The sequence below is a fragment of the Agelaius phoeniceus genome, chromosome 3 (genome assembly GCF_051311805.1).
Source record: "Agelaius phoeniceus isolate bAgePho1 chromosome 3, bAgePho1.hap1, whole genome shotgun sequence".
NCBI lineage: Eukaryota > Metazoa > Chordata > Aves > Passeriformes > Icteridae > Agelaius > Agelaius phoeniceus.
The window spans coordinates 77,118,070-77,138,791 of NC_135267.1; the positions used below are offsets into that span (position 1 = coordinate 77,118,070).

At 40.0% G+C, this 20,722-nt stretch overlaps 1 protein-coding gene across 5 annotated transcripts in view; it reads left to right on the top strand.

Annotated features, from left to right (window-relative positions):
* RPS6KA2 (ribosomal protein S6 kinase A2) overlaps nt 1-20,722 on the top strand; it is a 282,279-nt gene that overhangs the window by 254,082 nt on the left and 7,475 nt on the right. For all 5 annotated transcript variants that reach the window (XM_077175651.1, XM_054629033.2, XM_077175652.1 and 2 more), the window contains 6 exons: nt 9,790-9,879; nt 11,355-11,513; nt 12,674-12,835; nt 16,765-16,841; nt 19,325-19,442; nt 20,385-20,522. In XM_077175651.1, coding sequence (XP_077031766.1) covers nt 9,790-9,879; nt 11,355-11,513; nt 12,674-12,835; nt 16,765-16,841; nt 19,325-19,442; nt 20,385-20,522 — 744 coding nt within the window. The remainder of the gene's footprint in view (nt 1-9,789; nt 9,880-11,354; nt 11,514-12,673; nt 12,836-16,764; nt 16,842-19,324; nt 19,443-20,384; nt 20,523-20,722) is intronic.

Genomic DNA, 20,722 nt, shown 5'->3' on the forward strand with positions numbered 1-20,722 from the left:
AAGTAGAAATTTCTGCTGCTGAGCCAGTTCTACCCCCAATACTGCCCCCAATATTGCAGTGGTAGGTGGTTTAGATGCCAGATTCAACACCTTGACCAACTGCCTTTTTCTTCAGAATATCCAGCTGGTTAAGTCTTGTGGGTTTTCAGTCCTTCCATGCTGTTAGAGGCAAGGTGGAAAACTAGGTTGTATATCTTAAAAACAGGATATACATTTTTCTCTCCTTTGAAGAAGAAGAATGTAGTAGAGATAGTCCCAATTGACAAGTCCAATTTTAAAGATGCCAATATTACAGTGGAATTTGGATCTTGAAACACATGTGAATCTCATGATTTTTTCCTATCTCTGTAATGTACTAACCAACTGTTTGGCTCCAGATGTTCCACAGTTGTGAGCAAAGCCAAAGTTTGCAATCTGTGTCTGCCACTGGGGTGCAAGTTAGACTCTGCTAGAGTCTGAGTGAATCCTATAGCTTGTGTATAATTCTGGCAGTTGCAAAGCACTGAAAGCACATCCATCTAGCATGTTTTGGTGTGTGCAGGCTGGAGAGAAGGTGCATTTTAATTAGCTACAAAAATTTGATACCAGCAGAGAAGTGGTGTCAGCATGCTATCAATAAATAGAAATAAGTAACTTGGGAGAGCTGGTATTAGCAGGCCTGTGTAATCAAACTGGTTGTATGTGTCTATTTATTTGCTAATGACAGTGAGTGACATAGTCACCAAAACCCATCTAAATTCCAGAGTTTTTTCATAATTTCCTTTTACTTCATTTTCCGCTTCCATTGATGTTCATAATCTTAGTTTGGTTGTTTCTAGGTGGTTGCTGTGAGTGGATAAAACTGCACACTGATATGAAGGCAAGGAGGTATTTAGTGGCTCTACATTTTCTCCCTAGCCTGTACTATGGTTAAGTCAGATGTTTAGTGCTGAATGCAATAAAGAAAATAGGAATCTTACTTAGTAAAATAGGAGTAGAAAAAAAAAAGAAGAAAATCGGTCCAAGCATCATTAAATCTCCTTGAAAGTAAAGGAGTCTGTAGATCTAGAGAGATTTGCTTAAAATTGTCTCTCCTTAATTGTAAAAAGTAACTAAAGTGAAAGACAGTGGAAATTTCAGGGAAGGCTTTGTATCTATTTTTGTCTGTTTGGGATGTACTTAGTGTCTGGCAGAAAAGGGATAAATATATCAGTATTTAAATAGGAAGGTCAATGGAAAGTTTGCTAGATGACCTCAGCTTTCTTGGCCCTGAGTCTGCCAGCTTGTCAAACCAGAGGTACTCAACCACTGCTTGTCCAACCTTGCCCCACCAGAACATGTACAGAGGTCAGGCCCCAGGGTATGTGCACCAGTGTCCAGGTCAGAGCCACTGCTAATCCATCCCTTTTCAATTTTAGCAGAAGTTACCTGCTGCTGGGGCACAGCACTGTCAGGACTCTGCCAGAGAGAGGATGGACTGCATGGGCATGGATCAGATGCTGAGGTCCTGTCTCAGTTCTTGTTCAGTCCCGAGCAATGCAGACCCCCCTTGACTTTGCTGGCTGGGCTCTCACAGTCAGGTTTGTGTGGGTAAGAGTAGGCCTCTATCACATCTCACACCTGGGGAAAAAATGGCACCAGGAAGAATATAATGTCATGTAAAAGGACCTCATTAGTCAGTTAGTCAAGTGATGGGAAATAAGAGTGCCAACTTAGCGCTTCCAGAAGCCTCTAACTGTCCTTGCTCTTCCTCAAGATGGCTTATCAAATTATCTATGAAAAGCATATATTTTTGCCTCTGCAACATCATACTAATGATACCTAAAGATACTTTCCAATATTTTATCGAGAAAGTGTTTCTGACTGCAGTCTGGCCAAAATTTTTCATTACTATTTGCTTTCCTTCCCTGAATATATAATGCAGCTATTCAGTGTTCTCAAATAATTCATAGGATGAAAATACAAATATTTGAACACCAGCATCAGACAAGTATTTCATAAATATGTTGCTAGTGTAGTTACAGTTTTATTAATACAATTTATATGCAGACCTATAGATTTCTATCTTATTTACATGCTTGTATATAAATGATTTTTTTCTTGTAGTACCTGAGTAGGAATACTAAACCCTATGAGATCATGTGCTCTTTTGATATCTGTGGTTTAAGACAGAGTATAAATAAATTAGAGAAAATTTATAGCAGAAAATATGCAAGAATTAGAAGGCAAGCTCTATCAAGAGAGCTACAAATACATGTGATGTAAGACAGACAAGAGCTCAGTGGGATGCGATCAAAATCTATAAATATCACTAAGGTGATATAAATGATGGATGACAACCATTTGGCTGCTAAAGACAGCAAGGGAAGACAGAATGTCTTGAAGCTAAAAAAGGGAGTTACAGGGAAAAGAAGTCTGATTGTGAGAGCAGTTGGTAAAGCAGACTCTTCAAGGAAATGACTGGGATGTCTTCCCCTTCACATGCCAAGCAGTTGGATTTGTCATATTAGTGGAAATGTAGCCCTACAAAATGCAGGGTCAAAGGTACAAGACCCCTTCTTACCTTGATAGACTACAGAAAACACTTATCAGGTTTTCCCATTAAATTTGGTTTATAAAGCTGGGCATCAGGAATTAACGTGGCCCAGACACTCAGGTAAAAGATGGCTTTGAGTGTCTGAAGCATACTCAAGCTTTTTGGCAGTGGGGCACTAAATTTGGTAGCCTATAGGCTGCCATTTAGGAGATACAGGCTTTAGAGCAGATTTAAGCACAAATCTTTATCCTTCTTTGAATTGGCATAGGGAGGGCTGTTTAGTAGAGTGCTCTGCAAAGAAACCAGCATTAATAGCCCTAATAAGGGCTCATTGCCATACTATGAGTGATTGCAAACAGCATGGAGGATGTCCTCTAGCTGTCATGGAAAATGATTTACAGTAAAATGGATGAAGCAGCAAAGGGTGATGGATTATTGTTGTCTATGAGGATCTTACATCTGATCTGTGAGAGTATTTTTGAAGGCTTTCTTGGTTTTCCCTTTTCAAAAACTTAATCAAAGGACCTGACTTCCACCCGGACCAGGGTCATTCCATACACTCACCATAACAGGATGCAGCATAATGATGTCCTCATTTTTTAAGATTTGGGTTTTCTAAAATACCTGCAAAACTTCATTGGGTCTCACTTTTCTGTTGTTTTGAGTGCGTTCAGATAGGAGTTGGACTCAATGATCCTGATGGGTCCCTTCCAACACAGCATGTTCTGTGATTCTCTGCTTTCTGCCAGATAGTCTCCCCACAGAAATAAGTCAGTTCTCCAAGGAGACACTGCTTGAATAGCTGCAGCTACAGCTTCAGAAAGGCTAGGCCAGTGCAGAGTGCTGGGCTCTGCTGGAAGGATGTGGGAGAAGGCAGGGCAGAGAGGCAGGAGTGGCTTGAGCATTTTTACAAGTAGCCAGCTTGTTTCTAGCAGCAAGAACCATTGCTGACTTTTGGGATAAATGGGGTCGAAGCATTTCGGGCAGGTAGAAATACAGAAATGTGTGCAGGCCACCTCTTAATCTCATCTTCAAAGCAAATCCTAAGTGTGTAGTGGTTGTACATCTCTGGCTTAAGGGTTCCTGCAGCCTCCTTCCCATTTCATCACAAAGCTCTCAGTGTGTCTTTCCTTGGCATGGCTGAACCTCTGAAGAATGTAAGAATATGGTATTTCTCTCTGCTAACTAGATCTTTTCTGAGACACTGGATCAGGCAGCAGTTTTTCTACAGCTTAATAATATCATGTTTCTCTTCACTAATTTGCTTGCCAAATACCTAAAGTATTTTGGACAGAATTCAGTCCTTTGTGCCTCTGTTTCTCTTTTGGGGCCATTCAAACCATGTTTCTTGCATTTGTGTTCCATACTGATGTAATAATTTTTCCCGTTTAAAAATTCTGACTATGATTCACTGGTTTCCATCTCTGAAGCTGTCTGTAGAAGGTGAGAGCAATGTTGCAGTTACTTTATGGACTGAAAACTCATCAGTCTGATCTAAGGCTGTGTGCTGAGCAGGGCAGACTGAAACACACCACAGAGCCTTTCCCACCAATCCATTCTGCTTCCAGAACTGAAGATTTCTCCCTAAAATGAGCTTTTCTGTTATATGGGTGCTATTGAAATAAATTTGTTAATGTTTCTGTTCTGCTTAGAAAACATGTGCTACCCTATAAGTGCTAATTAACAAGAGCAGTTAATTAACACTTCCAGCTGACAGCTTAGGAGTGCTAAGTCAGTAAATGGTGTCAGCAAGTGGGCATGCTCTGTGTGCAGAAATGTTTAATGTCTCACCTGCATGGCTTGATCAGATGGGCAGTCCTTATTTCAGAAAAGTATTGCTAATTAGGCCTGTTTCTTCTTAATAGTAATTTTTTTTAGTTACTATTTTCCTGAAAGACTTAAGCATGGATAGAGGGAAGGAATTTCTGAAACTAATCAAAACTAATAGCACAGCAAAGAGTCCCTCAGAAACTATTAGGCTTGGAAAAGTTCTCCTTGGAGACCTCTTAAATTTAAAATTATACCATGTTCTTTTAAATAATATTAGCCTTTCTGCAGTGATTTTCATCCAGCTTGAGTTATTTCACATCAAAAAAGGAACCAAATTAAAACAGATGCTTGGCATGAATAGACCTTATTTTTAGAAGGAAATATTACTGAAATGGAAACCTGTACATTTTCCAGCAGCACAGAACTGCAGAACTCTCTCTCTGTGACACTTCCATTAGAATTAGTATTGTAGATGAAACTGTCAGGTTAAAATCTGTGTGCTGTCACACTTCCTTTTTTCAGAAGAGAAGCAAATCCCACCTATAGTCAGTTCCATTAGTGGTGCCCTGGATTTTCAAATACATCACAATGTAGTTATAATGTGCAAAGGGACACAAAATTAATTCTCCTTTTGCTCATCCTTCCCTTCCCAGAAAAGGAGGGGATTTTTACAAAGACTATCACATCACACTATGTAATGAATCTGTTCTTAAAGGAGATTATTAACCCATGCTTACTCTCCAAACAGACTACAGAAAAAAACTGTGTATAACAAAAAAAAAAGCAGCTTTAAAAAGCATATGAAATTCTCCTCCTCCTGCATGGCTTTTTCACAAAGCCATTCAAAGTTCCCTAGTGCTGGTTAAAAGGAGCTTTACATCATCCCAGTGCCTAAATGCACTGGCAGCCTCAGGTGTGGCTGTACAAGGTAGGAGAATGCCCAGGTGTCTGCCCTGCCTTCTGCTGGACTTCGTGTTGCTGCAGCTGGAGCAGCAGATTGGGGCTGTTCCAGCAGCTCAGCTGCCCCAGCTCATACTCTGGTATCTCTGTTTCAGCTGCCAGGAAAGGTCACCTGGGGCACTTGAAGACAAGGCAGATTAAAAGATCATTTAATTGTTTGGTCACTAAAGATGCACAAGGTCCTTTCTCCCTAGCACAGACAGACCCAACAGAGCAGTTTCCTTGCTGCTAGCTCGAGCACAGCCTGGCCAGAGCCCCATCCTTTCTCCTCAGGCTCACATCACTGCTCTTCCCATCAGTGTATCTCATGTTTCTTTTCTCTCCTTTTTCTCACTCTCCTGCTTCTCTCTCACCTTTTCTTTAAGGCTGTTCATTTTCCAGACAGCAAAGGCAGTTAAACTGTCTCCTCTCACCTCTTATCTTTTTCCAATCTCACAACTGTAGTGATGGATAACTCCATGTGAGAAACACAGCCATTCTCCATTCTTCTCATGCACAGTCATTCAGGTTAATTTCAGTGCTGGAAAAGGCAATTTGTGTTAGCAGGGCTGGTTCACTGAAAGTGGATTAGGGAGTGCTCACACGTACTGTGTCTTTGGCAGGGCTGTAAGGGCTGTAAGTCCCAGCTGGTGGGTGGTATCAAACAGCTGAAGACTCCAACATCTGCTGATGGCATAACTAGGTCCAGAAGCAGAGATTTATCTACACAGTTGGAAGCATGCAAATACCTTCACAAAAAGGCAGCAAGCAAATATATATACTGTCTATTTAGTTGCTATCCCAATTTCAGCAAGGCTTTACCCACACAGAATTTTATTGATACTCTCTTTTATACTCATTAGTCTGCTCTGACAAGCTTAAATCTATTGAAAACCTATTAGTAAAGGAGAATTAGATGATTTTTTCCATGCAGAAGACTTGTAGAATGACTTGTAAAAACTGGACAGATGCATTAATTGGTATTTTGAAAATATTCTGTCCTGCTCCTTTCTTCCTTGATAGAGAAAGTGTTCAGTATTGTCCTTTAAAGAAGCTTGACTCATTTTAAAATATCATGTTATTACCCTAAATCCCACTGAGGAAAGAAAATGCACCTTTTCCTTTCAGTTAGTCACACAAATGATGTGAAAAAGAACAAACAGATCCCTGGTCAGAACAAAGGACACTATTGACTATGCTGAGCCCATTTTACTCTAAAATTCTTTCATACACTATTTGACACAGACAAGTTTCTGAGCAATCCCTGGGTGTCCAATGCACAGAAAAAAGTCTGTTTGCTTTATGGCTCAGTTTCTTTTTCTTCTGAAGGGCAATGGATGACCCTTGTGCATCACAGCTCTTCTGAGCCAAGGTACAGTAGAGCTCATGTTACATTTTCAGTTAAGTTACTTATACCTTATGGTGAATTTTTGAGTTGGTCTTCTTCACCACACATCTAAAGAGAGAAATGGAAAAGTAGCATCATGACATATTACTCAAATTCTCAGGACTAGTAGCTGAGATCTTCCCTTAATTCTGTAATAGAGAGTGTTTATAAGTACATTTTAGTTGAATTCAAATCAAAATCAGTCTCCTAAAGAAAATACATCATTGCTTGCACAGGAAGAGCTGCAGGAGGTTCATGGGCTCCACCAGAGAGGAACAGAGAAGAGTCTGTATTCATGCAAAATACAGTGTCTCAGAGGAGACAGGGACCAGGGTGGCAAATGCTCTTTTTACCATAGGAAGTTCTGAGTGGATTTAACAGCACACCAATAAACTCAGTGGAAGTGTTGTAAATCACTGCACAGACTGCCCAAGGAAATGGTGAAATCACCATCCTCGGAGGCATTTAAGAAACATGTAAATAAGGCACTTTGGTTTTGTGATGGACTTGGCAATGCTGGGTTAATTGTTGGACTTGCTGATCTCAAGAGATCTTTTCCAACCTAAATGATTCTATGACTTTGTGAAAAGGAAGATCAGGAATATCACAGGAGTGGAGCTGTGGGGCATATTTATTTAATGGATTGCTGTGGCCATTGCAGCATACAAATAAAGAAACTGTGCATACTGCAGCCAGTCTGAGCTGCAGAGGGATTTCTGGTGAAGTTGCAGCAGTCACCCCTCTGCCTCTTTAGCAGTCAAGGGCCAAGTGTAAGTCACAGGCACACTGAAGAGAGGCACTGGCAGGGTGACAATCTTTTGCTGTTGAGGAGAAAAATGGTTCTGGTCTGTCCAATTAGACTGCCCAGGGACTGAGAGGAATTTTGCAGGTTCCTTCACAACTCTGACAATGATTTGTGGTGCAGTTTGGGGCAGTTTGTCCATGTAATCAGTGTACTGCAGGTAGCACACACGTTAAAACAAAAAACATGCATATTTAGTGGGACTGTCTTGCAATTTGTATTTACATTGCATCTTGTGAATTAGAAGCATTAAATGTCATCTGCTGCTGTTGCTACTACATCAGTAGCAGAGTGCTTCGGGTTATGTTGGTTTTAGTTTTGTCAATAGCTGAGACTATTTTTGGTTTGGATTTTTTTAGGCCATATATATGCATTTATAGTCCTGCATTATTAATAGTCACTTAAAATTTTCCACAGCTCTGAATATTTACTTTCACAGGGAACTGCAGCAGAAAAGGAATCTGGAATATGTGGCTTGCTACAGCAGCACAGGGATAGTGGTCCTTCACACTGGTGGTAATACTTGCCACAGTAGGTTCTGCTGGCTTGTACCAGGCAGGCATATGCTAACAGGGGCACATGTGAGCTTCTGCAGTAACTTGACAAGAGGTTTATCAGTGTAGCCAAGGAAGTGGCCCTGAGGATCTTCTTGTATGTTAGGCTTACTGTTTGAGTGGGACACATTTAGTCACTGTGGTTGTGCTCAAGTGGAGTGGGTCCATCAGGGCTACGTTGGCTTCTTGATAATGTCTCAGCAAAACTGGGAGAACAACAGCAGAAATCTTTATTTCATTCACCTATTCTTGAGGTTTTGCTTTATTTATTCAAAGGTGGGCAACAACCATTTACCTGCATCAGCTGCCTGTTGCACTTTCATTTGTCACACTTCTGTTAATTCAGAATCAAATCACTGATATGGCCTCAGAGGCATACCTGAGCCATGGACAATTTCTGACCATCATTATCATTACACATACATACCAGTCATGATGACTATGAAACCTCTGATTTATATTCAGTTATGCATTATTATGGCTAATGCATATGATTCTACTCATGTACTTGAATTTGTATCACCATAAATAAACCATGAAAAATGCATATATTTTATTAAAAAGCAGGCAGGCATTTATCCTCGTTAGCAAAAGAGGTTTTCAAAAAGCTATTTTTTCCCTGCTAACATCATAATTTAAAATTTGTGCTCTTTGCCTAGCTCTTAGAGAGAGCTAACCACATTTAAGTTTGAAAGCCTTGAAATCCAAGGCAGTAGTGGAAATGATTTTCTGAAAATGCCACCCATTCCACTTTGGTTAACCTGTTATTCAAAAGTACTGCTGTTGTTTTCTAGCAATAAGAAATAGAGACAAAATAGTGTACTCCTGATGAGTTTCTAGTTGAACGAGTCTTTCGCCATTTCCTGTGCTGTTACTTTGGAGATTCCAAAATGCAGAGATTTCTCTTAATATTATTTTTTAATCCTTATTTATGATTTAAATCTGCAAAATGAGAAACATTAATCAGTGCTCTCAACTGGACAAATGACTAAAGCTCTTTACCTGACATGGCAAATATAGTTACCAGAACCACTGAGGAGAAGTCAGTGCTCTCCTGATCGCTGGCTTTTCATGCAGTGATGCTCTCCAAGCAGCAGGTGTCATGTTTTTCTAAGACCTGTTGCTACAGGTTTGCTACATACAAAACTAAAAATTTTGCATGTCTTACTATATTTTTTAATAAGGCAAAAGACACTGACTACATAGAAGTGATCTATGAAGCAGATTTTTTTTCCAGTTTAGGAATGGGTAGAGAGTTTGGTTACATGGCCAAATACAGTGTCTGATCACTCTGTTGTTCACTACAACAGCTTGGCCCGAAGGGCCAAATGATTACCAATAGTTTCAATTCAAATCTCCCCTGACAGTAAATGTCCATACATTTTCATTTCTGACAAATACATATGACAATTAGTTTCTATTAATTTACCAGCATATATACAAGCATATGCCAATATTACAATTCTATCATTTTTTTTTATGTCAAAGAGGTAATTTTAAAACTATGATTATTTTAAAACTCTCAATGTTGTTCGATTTCTAAATGGCACTTCTTGTAACTGCCATTATTTATGGGTAAACAGAACTGTAAGCATTAAAAAGAGGGCCTACGCCTCCAGAATCTAAACTAATTATTGCTCCATCTGCCTTTGGCAGGCAGTCAGTATGGCTCTCATTTGCACATGGTTTGAGCTCTCCTCTTGTAGAATAATGATTAATAGAAGAATTTTGAATATTAATTTCTTTAAACTGTAGGAATTGGTTGTTTTGTGCTTAGTGCTGCTAACTGGTATTTGACTACACTATCCTTCATTTATTCCAGATAATTGATAAGAGCAAGAGAGACCCTTCTGAAGAAATTGAGATACTCTTGCGATATGGACAGCATCCAAACATCATTACTCTTAAAGATGTGAGTAGTCTTTGAGCACTTCAGCATTAAATGATTTTCATGTTCTAATCACGCTCACTTATCAGTCCATGTCTGGAAAATTCTTCAGTTGAAGGTCTGAGCTAAAACCAGACCCATTGAAATCAAGGAGAAAAACATGACTTAACCAATTACTGGACAGCATTTGGAAAGACTGGTCAGGTTATATATTCTCCAGTTACTGTCTAACAAACCTTAAATAAAACCAAAGGGGCACAGTGCTGGAGAAGGAAAGAATGGGTTTGGGTTTGCAGCACTGTGTAAAAGGGGATCTCCGTAGCTGGCTGTTTTGGGGCACTGCTGAATACACACAGCGGTGTGGCTGGGCAGGGGGATGATCTTTTTCAAGCAGCAGCCACTCCTGTGCAGCCTGTGCTGTCTGCTTTGCTGGGAAGGGGAGAGCTCACAGAGTCACTAGGATTCCCCCAGTAGTGTTTTAATGCTAGGGACTATTTGCCTTCTACTCCAGCAGCCATTAAGGTACTTTTCTTCAGCATTTCATATGAAAAAAATAATCCTTCACTATGCTTAAATGAAGTAATGGCCTTTGGTCAGAGGTGTTTTACTTTAGCTGCCTGAAGACTCACCTAAGATTGTCCACACCATGTCAGATTCAAAGTTACAGAACGTATCCTGCTTGTGTCAGCGGCCAGTACATTGTGGTTTAGACCTTAGGAAAGTATATAAGAATCTTCTAATCACATGCCCTCAGTGAAAGTCTCACCTAATTCCTAAGTGTTAAAGTGTATCTAAAAAATCTTAATAAAATAAGTTTTTATATTCCTTTCCAAAAACATTTAGAATTGATGACTATAACACTGCCTATTGTTGCAGTCCAGATAAAGGATGTTGACATGAAAATGGTTATCCTCCAATTTAAATTATAAAATTTCTTCTACCAACTGCCATTGACATTGAATGTAAATATGTCTTGCAGCTGATGCCAACAATATATTCACCAGAATTGCAAATATAAGCTAAATAATATCATTAGATGCAAATGTTGGCTAACAGTATAATACAGCTCTTTAGCTGATCATGAGTCAAAGGGAAATATTGATATTTGAAATGGCAAATGTTACCCTGTGGAAGTGGAAAGAGAGAACACTACTGAGAAGAATGCTTGGGTGACAGCCAGCAGACATTTGAAGCTGTGTGGAGTGGTGCTGTTTTTAACAGATGAGCCTGCTCTGTTGACATGATAGAAAACCAGGAAAGCTACATTTCTGTGAGGACAAATCAGCAAGCTGCTACAGACATGAGAAAAAAGTGATGATTTAAGTCATTTTATAAAGTTTTCTTTTTAGTTGTTGAGCGTAAGGAGCCCATTTCCCACGCATTTGCTGATATTTTCTTCTTGCATCTTCCCACACAAGCAAGCCAACACTGTGGTTAGAGGACCAACCTGTACCAAGTTGATGGGTCCAAGACATGCATTTGTTGTGTTCCTGTTGCAGGTCTATGATGATGGGAAGTTCGTGTACCTGGTGATGGAGCTGATGCGGGGCGGCGAGCTGCTGGACCGCATCCTCCGGCAGAAGTGTTTCTCAGAGCGGGAGGCCAGCGCTGTGCTGTGCACCATCACCAGGACTGTGGACTACCTACACTCTCAGGGGGTAAGCCTTGCTTTTTTGGCTTAGCTGCACCAATCATTCTAAACATTCAACTTCTTGAAATCGCAAATAGTTGTGATTTTGCTTCTCTGAAATGTAAATATGTTCCCCCCCCCCAAAAAAAAATCCTACCTCAGTAGTTATAGTTACATTTGGTTTGTGAAATAGGGTCATTGGCTTTTTTTCCATTTTTCACTGAACTGAAGCATGTCAAAGGAGTATTTTCTTTCCCACACTGCAGTGATTTTCAAGTTCATGTACTTTCTTGAGATATTAGTTGCTGGCTTTTTATCACAATCATTATTGCAGGATCTGAACTTTTAGCAACACTTCAGATAGGGTAGCTGAATCAGCAGACAGGTAGAAAATCAAATGCTCAGCTCTCCAAATGAAGTGACAGTTTGAGCACCTGATGGGAAAGACTTCTGACATGCTGTTAAAATCTGACTTTTAGAGTCTAAGCTCTATATACAAGTTTGAAAAATCTCCCCTTTTCTGCATTTCAGGGACAAGCAGTTTGGGTAACTAGTCAAATATTTATTGCTTTTCCTGTTTCATGTTAAAACAAAGTGCATTTTGTCCTTTGGCTTCTATGCTTTCATGGTAATTTTTCAGTCTTGCTATAACAAATAAAGGCTGTTTTCCTGCTACTGAAATTCAGCATGTCTGGTACAACACACAGTCACATGAAATTGTGTGAATACATTTTGAAATTAAGAAAGAATGTAATCCCTCCTTTCAGAGATGAGCTACTCACATGGAAAACCACAAGAAGACCCTTACACACTTTCCTCCCATGATGTGATTTATTCTTCACCTTTCAGCCGGGTATTCAGGGCCATCAAGCTTCAGGAGCTTCTGCCACCAAGATGTTTGTACAACAGCCCACTTTGGCCATCCTCAGGAAGTTGCCTCCTCTTAGAGCAGCAGCTCCATCTCAATACACCCGCAGAGGCTGTCAAACATTTTGTTTCTCATTTTAACAGACTTTCATTTTTTCCCCTTCATTTCTCCAAGGCTTTTAAATAACTTTTTTTTCCAAAACTGAAATATTTTCGGCATGAGCTCTTGACCTACCCCAACCAGCAGACCAGAAATGGCAGCCAAGCCTTAGTGCTCCCTGACCTCCTCTTCTCACTTGTTTCTCACTGTTCTTTCTTAAGGTTGTGCACCGAGATCTCAAGCCAAGTAATATCCTCTACATGGATGAGTCAGGAAACCCAGACTCTATCAGGATCTGTGACTTTGGGTTTGCCAAGCAGCTGAGAGCAGAGAATGGGCTGCTCATGACTCCCTGCTACACAGCCAACTTTGTTGCTCCTGAGGTAGGATCACATTTCAAAGCCTGCAGTAGTCCGTGTGTCCTAGGAAGCAGTCCTTCCTCCCTTGCTGCCTTTGTGAGAGGAGCAAGGCAGAAACCAGGCGACTGGCGCTTGCACAGCCTCTATTACCATAACTTTCCTATTCCTGCTCCTGTCACAGCACTTGTTTTTCTCCTGACAGAAGCTGGTGTCTGTCTTGGACTGGTGCACGCAATGCTTTGACTCATTACTGGGATAAATATCTTTTTTTCTCTAGCTGCTTCTGATCAGACTGCTTTCCCTTTAGTGCACTGCATCAGAACAGGATTAAGGCTCAAGAGGGAAATCTTGATGTCAGGTGACCCAGAGACATTGTGGAGTCTCCTTCTCTGTAGATATCCAAAAGCCATTTGGACATAATCCTGAGTGTTCTAGAGGAACCTGCTTGAGCAGGGAGGTTAAACTATATGACCCTTCCAACCTTAACTATTCCAGGAGTCTGTGATAAAACTGAAAAAAAAAAATCCTTGCACAAAATCCTTACTATGCTGAAATCAGTGAGAGTTTTATTGTTGACTTCACTGAGCTAAAGAAACATCTCTCCTCTTGGGCTTTCCTAATACAAATTCACCCCTGTTCTGGGGGATGTAGGAAATGCTTTCTCATTTTTACAGACAGGAATGTGAAGGAAGACCAAACAGTTTGTCCCAAGCACAGGGAGAGGTGGCTCTGCATCACTGGCAAGTGCTGTTCCTTTCATGCAGCCCTGCAGGAGTGGGTGTGGGTCAGACAGTGTTTCATGGCTTGGGCTCTTTGCTGTATTTGACCCATGAGATGTTTATATCTGCTTCCTCACAATGAAGGAACAAGAAGTTAATTTCTTGGGTAATTACCCATTTCTTGGAGGGATGAAAATCAAAAATTTTAGTATTTGCAATACATTGCTTCAAATGTGTGTCTTCCTTTGCTTGTTTTGGTCCTTATAAGAAAAACAAAAAACTACTGTCTTTCAATACTTCATCTCTTCTCTACTGTCAAATACCAGTGTCTCTCAGTTGTTATCATCTAGCAGTCTTTTTTCTCCCTAAGTTTTCTCCTTCTCCCATGCACTGTTCATTTGTGACTGGGAAAAAAAAATAGCATGATCTTTCTGTACAGGATCCTTTGATGATACCAAAAGTTACAGGAATCATAGCCTTCCAGCATCAGAATTTGTTATATAGAGACCATTGCCAGGGCAGTATAAATTCAAAACAGATTTTCTTAATCAAAAAAAAAAAAACTCTTCCCTTGCCAAGATAGATTGCTTTGGGGTTTTTATTGAGGTTTGGTTAGGCTTCCATTTTAGAAATGGGAATGAGCTGTTTAAAATTATCAAAGTAGATTGAAAAAGTTGTGTGGCACCACAGCCATTCAATTTCTAAACCACACAAAAAAAATCATGGTTGCAAAATTTGAAGCACTCAGATTTCCTCCAAGGTACAAGATGCTTAAAATAGGTGTAGCTATTTTTCATGATGGGCTCTTCTCTTTTCATTATCAGACTCTTCTGATTAGAACTGAAAGCAGAAATCACACTCCCAGACCTTTGTGATGAGTAAGACAGGTCCTGCTAATGCAGGAAACATAGGAGATTAATTGAAACATTATCAGAACTGGCAGAGAGCTTACATAAAGCCTTAAGTGCTTTTATGTTTTACCTGTGATATAATGCTGCCCTCCAGCCTAGATTTGACTTTCAGGTTCCCCGAGTCCAACTGCAGCGTCTGCCACGTGCTCATGAAACCAATTAAGGAGGCAGAAAATCAGCTGAGCTGGTAAAAAAGAGGGCGGTGACCGAAGGAGGAGGACATGTTTGCCCACTTGGATCTCCTTTATTTTGGAAACAGTTAATTTGGGGTTTAGGTGATAGCAAGAGCAAAGATGAAGGCTGTCTGAAAGAGGCACGCTGCCACCTAGTGCAAGTCGTGTTGCATGCGAGGAGGAAAGAGCCAGGCTGTTGCACTGCTGATGCAGTAGGGTGCTTCTGGACAAAGTAAAAATATTTTATTCTGCAGGTTTCCTGCAGAATTTGTGAAGACCTACTGCTTTATTATTTGAAATGATGAGGTTCTTTATTTGCTTTTGTACCCATTTGAATCCCTGCTTGTTACAACTGAGAAAAACCTCTATTTGAAACACTGTTAATCCAGTAAGTCAAAGACTACAGAAATAGAAGAGGTTGGACAAATACCTGAGCTATTCTCAGAACTGGATGAATCCAGGGCATCATTATCTCCAGGATACCCATTATCCCCACAATGTCCTGCTATGGTGTGGCACTAAGAACCAGTTTCTGCCTCTATTTCAGATCCCACTAAGTTCTGGAAGTGACCTAATCATTTTGGGGTAGTGTAACCACTTGCTCATTAAACCTCTCCACTAAGTAGCATCACTGCCCCGTTTTTCTGTCACTCACCTTGGACTTGATTGTCCTTGGTTATTGGAGGAAAACAGAGAAGTGAAATTGTAACTGTTCAAAATGCAACGAGAACAACCACAGCAAAAGATAAATGTTGGGTATTCAGTCTCACGGGTGAAGCAAGAAACAGCTGAGTTTGTCAAATAGCACAGAAATTTTTCCCATAAAAACTAACATTAATAGAGTGGGAATGAATGCAGGAACTAAAGGAATAGAAATAAATAAATCAGCCAGAAAGACTGCATCTTATGTGCAGAAGAGAGAGGCAGAAGCACAATTTTACCAGCTTTGTCAGCAGGAGGAACTGCGTTTTTTTCTCTGGTTTTGTTGCTGTGGGAGTCTTTTTGGCTTGTTGGGTTTTTTTCCAGGTAGCAAATGTTCACTCAGCAGCATACCTGGCAGATGGTTGCTTTGCCACTCATCATTTATAAAAGCTGTCGAGGCGACATTTTCTCAAACTGTTTTTCCTTAGCAGAATTTGATCTTTTCTGTGATAGACTTCAGATACTTAAATCACTCCTGGGTAATAAGGCTGCAGATCAGAGAAAGACTTGCTGAATTTTTACATTCCTTTTTCATGTGCATTGCAAAAAGATGTGTCTGGTCCATCTAAATAGGAAAAAACTCTTTGTGTGTCAGAACTGGATAAACAGAGGGTAGTTTGCTTTTATGGGAAGATGTGGAGGTGGTCCTTGAGCTTAGGTGGTGACTTCAGTTTCACTTGGACCTACACTGAGTCAATAGGCATTTCTTCTAGTGTGCACAAGCACAAATGAAATCTGGACTGTACCCTTAGTGCTACACCTTGCCATCCTGTATCAGTATTGAACCTACTGGTCAGATCTCTGCTGACTACCATGGGTGTTGTTTGCCCCATGGGAAAAGGGGGTCAAGTTTTTGCCTGCTGCTAACTCCAGTCTAAATGTGCCCACTTTTCTTTATACAGAAGTAAGAGAAGCCTTTTAGCATTCATCTTCATTAGTCTGACAGTATATATGCTTCAGTGTGTATCCATTTGCTGTATCAAATCCAAACTGGGTTCAGTTGGAATACTTATCATTGTCATTTAGCCCTAGGAGGCATCCACAGGGTTGTTGGTAACTTTTATGTTAGGAGGATATGTTTTGAAGTATTAATGAGCTTTTTTTTAGTGAAACATTTTAAAGGAAACATTTTAAAGCAGTGAAATATTGTTCTGCTTTGCTGCATGTTGGATGGTCAGAGGAGCTCCCAGCCTCCTCAGCTCCAACAAACTGCACTCATCTCTCACACTGTGAAGGGGAAAGATGTGCTGAGTTTAACCAGCTCATTTCAGCCAGGGCTCTGCCTTGCTCCATAGCACTACTGGACATTTTGATCCCAAGGCAGATACACAGCTACACCCTGGGAATGTCAGCAGACACAACCACTAATCAGTGCATTTTGTAGATCAGAAGCTAAAAATTCAGGAATGCAGTTTCCCTATTTTCATCTCTCTCTTTCCTCCCCACAGGTCCTTAAACGCCAAGGTTATGATGCAGCCTGTGACATTTGGAGCTTGGGGATCCTGCTGTACACCATGCTGGCAGGGTGAGTGATGAGGTTCTCCTAGAGCAGCAGTCTCCACTGGGCTCAGCACTGACTAAGCCTGAAAGCAGTCACAGATAGGGATTCTGGCCTCCTTGAGAGGTGTGTTCAGTTGTATAAAGCAAGAAAATAGATGTCAATACTTAAAATTAGAATAAGTTTTTTCTAGAATGTGTAAGTATCTTTGACACTTGACAAATTGTTTAGGTTTTTAACAGAAAGTGCCTGTATGCACTGAGACCTAGACTCCTGAAGGGTTCACTCATGACTTAAGCAGTGGGGAAGTTTTCTATTAGGAGAGATGCATAGGAGTATGAAGAGCCTCATCGTGTTCACCTTATCCATGGAAGAATGTTAATTCATTCTATTGATAGATAGAATGAATTATTCAGCTTCATTATTCTTCATCTGTTATTGTTATTGAAGTGTCTGAGCACCTTTAAAAGCTAAAAAAAAACCCCACCCAAACATAGTTTTCAGATGCTGTTTGAAAAATAGGATTCAGAAAGTAAACTAAGAGATCAGCAAGAATAGCAACAGGCAGCAGAAACTTTTGAGAGGTACTTGGCAAAAATACCCCTACCAATGTGTTGGCTAAAACAAAATATTAACACAAGAAGATCCAGAGAAAGACACAGATTGAAATAAGCATTGAAGGATAGGAATAAGATGTGCTGGGATGATTGGGAAACAAAGTGCAAACCCAGTCTAGAGTTACCAGGCTTTGAATTTCATTTCTCAGACTATGCTATCTGCACATTTATCACACCTAAGCACAGCTTGCAACTTTCAGTGACCTCTCTAAATTGTTTAATCTGCAGCTTTCAGTGACCTCTCTAAATTGTTTAATCTGCTTCATGATCATTCAGCTGTGACAAGAAGATTGGATTAATTCCTAGGTTTTATACAGAAAACAAAGATTTGGACTCTGACTCTCTGTTATTCTGTTATTTGTGGATTGTAGAAAAGATGCCAGGGGTCTCTATCTCATCTGTTTTATTCTTGACTACACATGTGTTCAAGGTCAGCTGAAATATATCAAGACTTCGTGGGGAAGTCTCCCAGTCTGCTGGATCTCCAAGAACCTATTTCTATTTGGCTGATGCCCATGGCTGCTACACAGATAGAATCAGAAAAATAAAATTAACACATTATCCACAGTTACATTTGTTTGTGGATTATATTCAAAATACTTCTTTATTGAATATGAAGTAAAAAAATCCAAATATATTTGAGTCAAAAATACAAATAGTACAACTAAGTGGATATTCAGTTTACTGACAGGTGCCAGTAATTTGTATCTCTCTTTTTCTGCACACCAGAGAAAATAATAGTAACACAATCAGTTAAGAAATGCTTTTTTAGATGACACAACTGCATTTATGAATGGTCTTGTTCTTCCTAACTAGAGGAGATTAGTAGGAACTGACAAGTATTTTCATCCAGGACTTCTTTCTCCTCCTATAATCACTATGAGGTGAGAGGACTCAGACAGTCAGGACTAGAGCACCAGCCAGGGATGATGTTAATGGAGCTACTGATAGACCTCAGAGTTTTTGCCAGTCCTTAACTCTTACTGCATCCCCCCTGATAGCTATAGATTGGAGTAACATCACATATCTCTTTGGGCTGAACTGCTATGAAGACTGAAATGAAAATGAGAAAATACTGCATGAGGAATTGAATTTGCTACCAGAAGCCAGATGGGATAGGAAGCTGTGGCCAAACCAACTGTTTAACAATCTAAAAACTGCTCTGGCAAGTTTGAAGAAAAGACAGATTGAATGAAAAATATAAAAATCCAAAATACCTACTTCTTCTAAACCTACACAGCTGTTCAAGATTGCAGAGTGAAATTTGGCCTGGTTAGTCAGCTGCAAAAACCTTATCTCTTGTCACTTTCTGAAGACAAAAAGTGCACCCTCTGCCTGTGACACTTTGTCCCAAGCTGGGTGCTTGTTAAAAGTCATTTCTGACTGGCTGGATGAGGAAATAACTTATTGCAGGTAATTTCTTTGGCCCAACTGACTTGCACATTATGGTTAACAAAGCATTGCAAAATAGATTACAAAGGTCTTTTTTCCTTTTTTTCTGTTTCAGATTGTATTTCTTCTGCTTTATAATTTTTGTCCTTTCTTGCTGTTACCAAGGTACTGGTATTGGCAATAAAGGTGTTGGGAATAAAGCAGAGTTAAATCAAGAGGTAAATGCCTGACTATTTTTATGAAGAGTTTTTCATTCCTAAAAATTATAACAGAACAAAAATTTAAAAAACAATTAAGGAATCTGTGTTTCCTCTACAGATCAATATGAGGAACCACCAGGCTGTATAGTTTGAGTGAAAATGAAGCAGCAGTATCAGTGGTACATTCTGAACCTAAACTCCTGTTCTAATCATTGGCAATTAATACTAGAACCTAGAAATCATGTACTTGCAAATTATATCGAGTCTTTCTCTCTCTCTCTTTTTTTTTTTTTTTTTATAGATTTACTCCTTTTGCAAATGGACCAGATGACACCCCAGAGGAGATTCTGGCCAGGATTGGTAGTGGCAAATATGCTCTTACAGGAGGAAACTGGGATTCAGTATCTGATACTGCAAAGGTCAGTGAACCCTTTCTCAGATTTTCTCAAGATTTAAATACTACAGAAGTCTTCTTTTTTGGTGCAACTGCACTTCTAAAAGAAGTGAATGTTTGTCAATGCCACAGATGTATAGTCTATGCATGAGCTACCTTTTTGTTTCTCAGTTAACCAGGAGCAGGCAGTTTTAATTCCTGTACAGATCGCAGTTTAGGCTGCCCATCTATGACAAAGCAGGGAAAACCCTGAGAGAAAAAAACTCATCTGGTGCTGAGATCTTTAGGTATGAAGCTGTGCAGTAGTCTGTGAGACAGGTAAATGGGCAGGAAAGTTGCAAGCTTCCAGTTGCCCAGCATTAACCAGAAGCTTTGATAGGCTTTAAAGATTTTTGCAAGAGATTTCATTTTTAGAAACTGTTAGTTTGCAATGGAAGAACATTGATACTTTCCACCACAAAGCTGCAAGCAATCCTAGTAACATTAATCTTGCTACCAGCACCTATTAGACTCACAGTGGATTTTTAATCAGCTTTCCAGTTTTGAAATTAAAATGTTGAGATGTTGTAGAACTAACCTAATTGAACTTGAGTTACCTGAGTGTTGAGTTTCTCTTCTAAGTTTCTCTTGTAAGCATGCCTTGAGGTCAGTGAGGAGATGCCTCCAGATGGCATCCTCTCCCTCGGTATTTATCATTCCTACAAGGTCACCAGTAATTAAGTTATTGAATAAGATTAATGCCCTCCACATTATGTTTTGACTGGATTATTAGCTGAGAGTTGAACATTACAGTTGAAAATTTTGAAGGTAAGAGCTGACACTTAAAGAACAGGATGCCTGTCCAAAGTGCATCACTCTCTCCATTGAACATGCTAATGATGACACTGACAACAGAAAGATCTTAGTAAAACCTGCACAGCCATTAATTACTTTCTCCCTTGTACTGCTCTCTTCCTTTTCTACCCAGGACATTGTGTCTAAGATGCTTCATGTAGACCCTCATCAGCGCCTGACAGCAGTCCAAGTCCTGAGACATCCATGGATAGTGAACAGGGAGTACCTGTCTCAAAACCAACTCAGCAGACAGGATGTTCACCTGGTTAAGGTACTTCCTGCACCCTTCCCTCATCCTTGCTTGCAGAATGAGCTGCCATTTGTGTAAATAGTCTGAAAAGTGATAGAGGAGTTGGGAAGATTATTTGCCACAGAGGCTAAATTTAATATGGCACTGCATTAACTGTGTTTTTGACTGTCACCTGCTCAGTATTTTTAACTTTAGGCTGCATTGTAATAACCTGGTGGCAC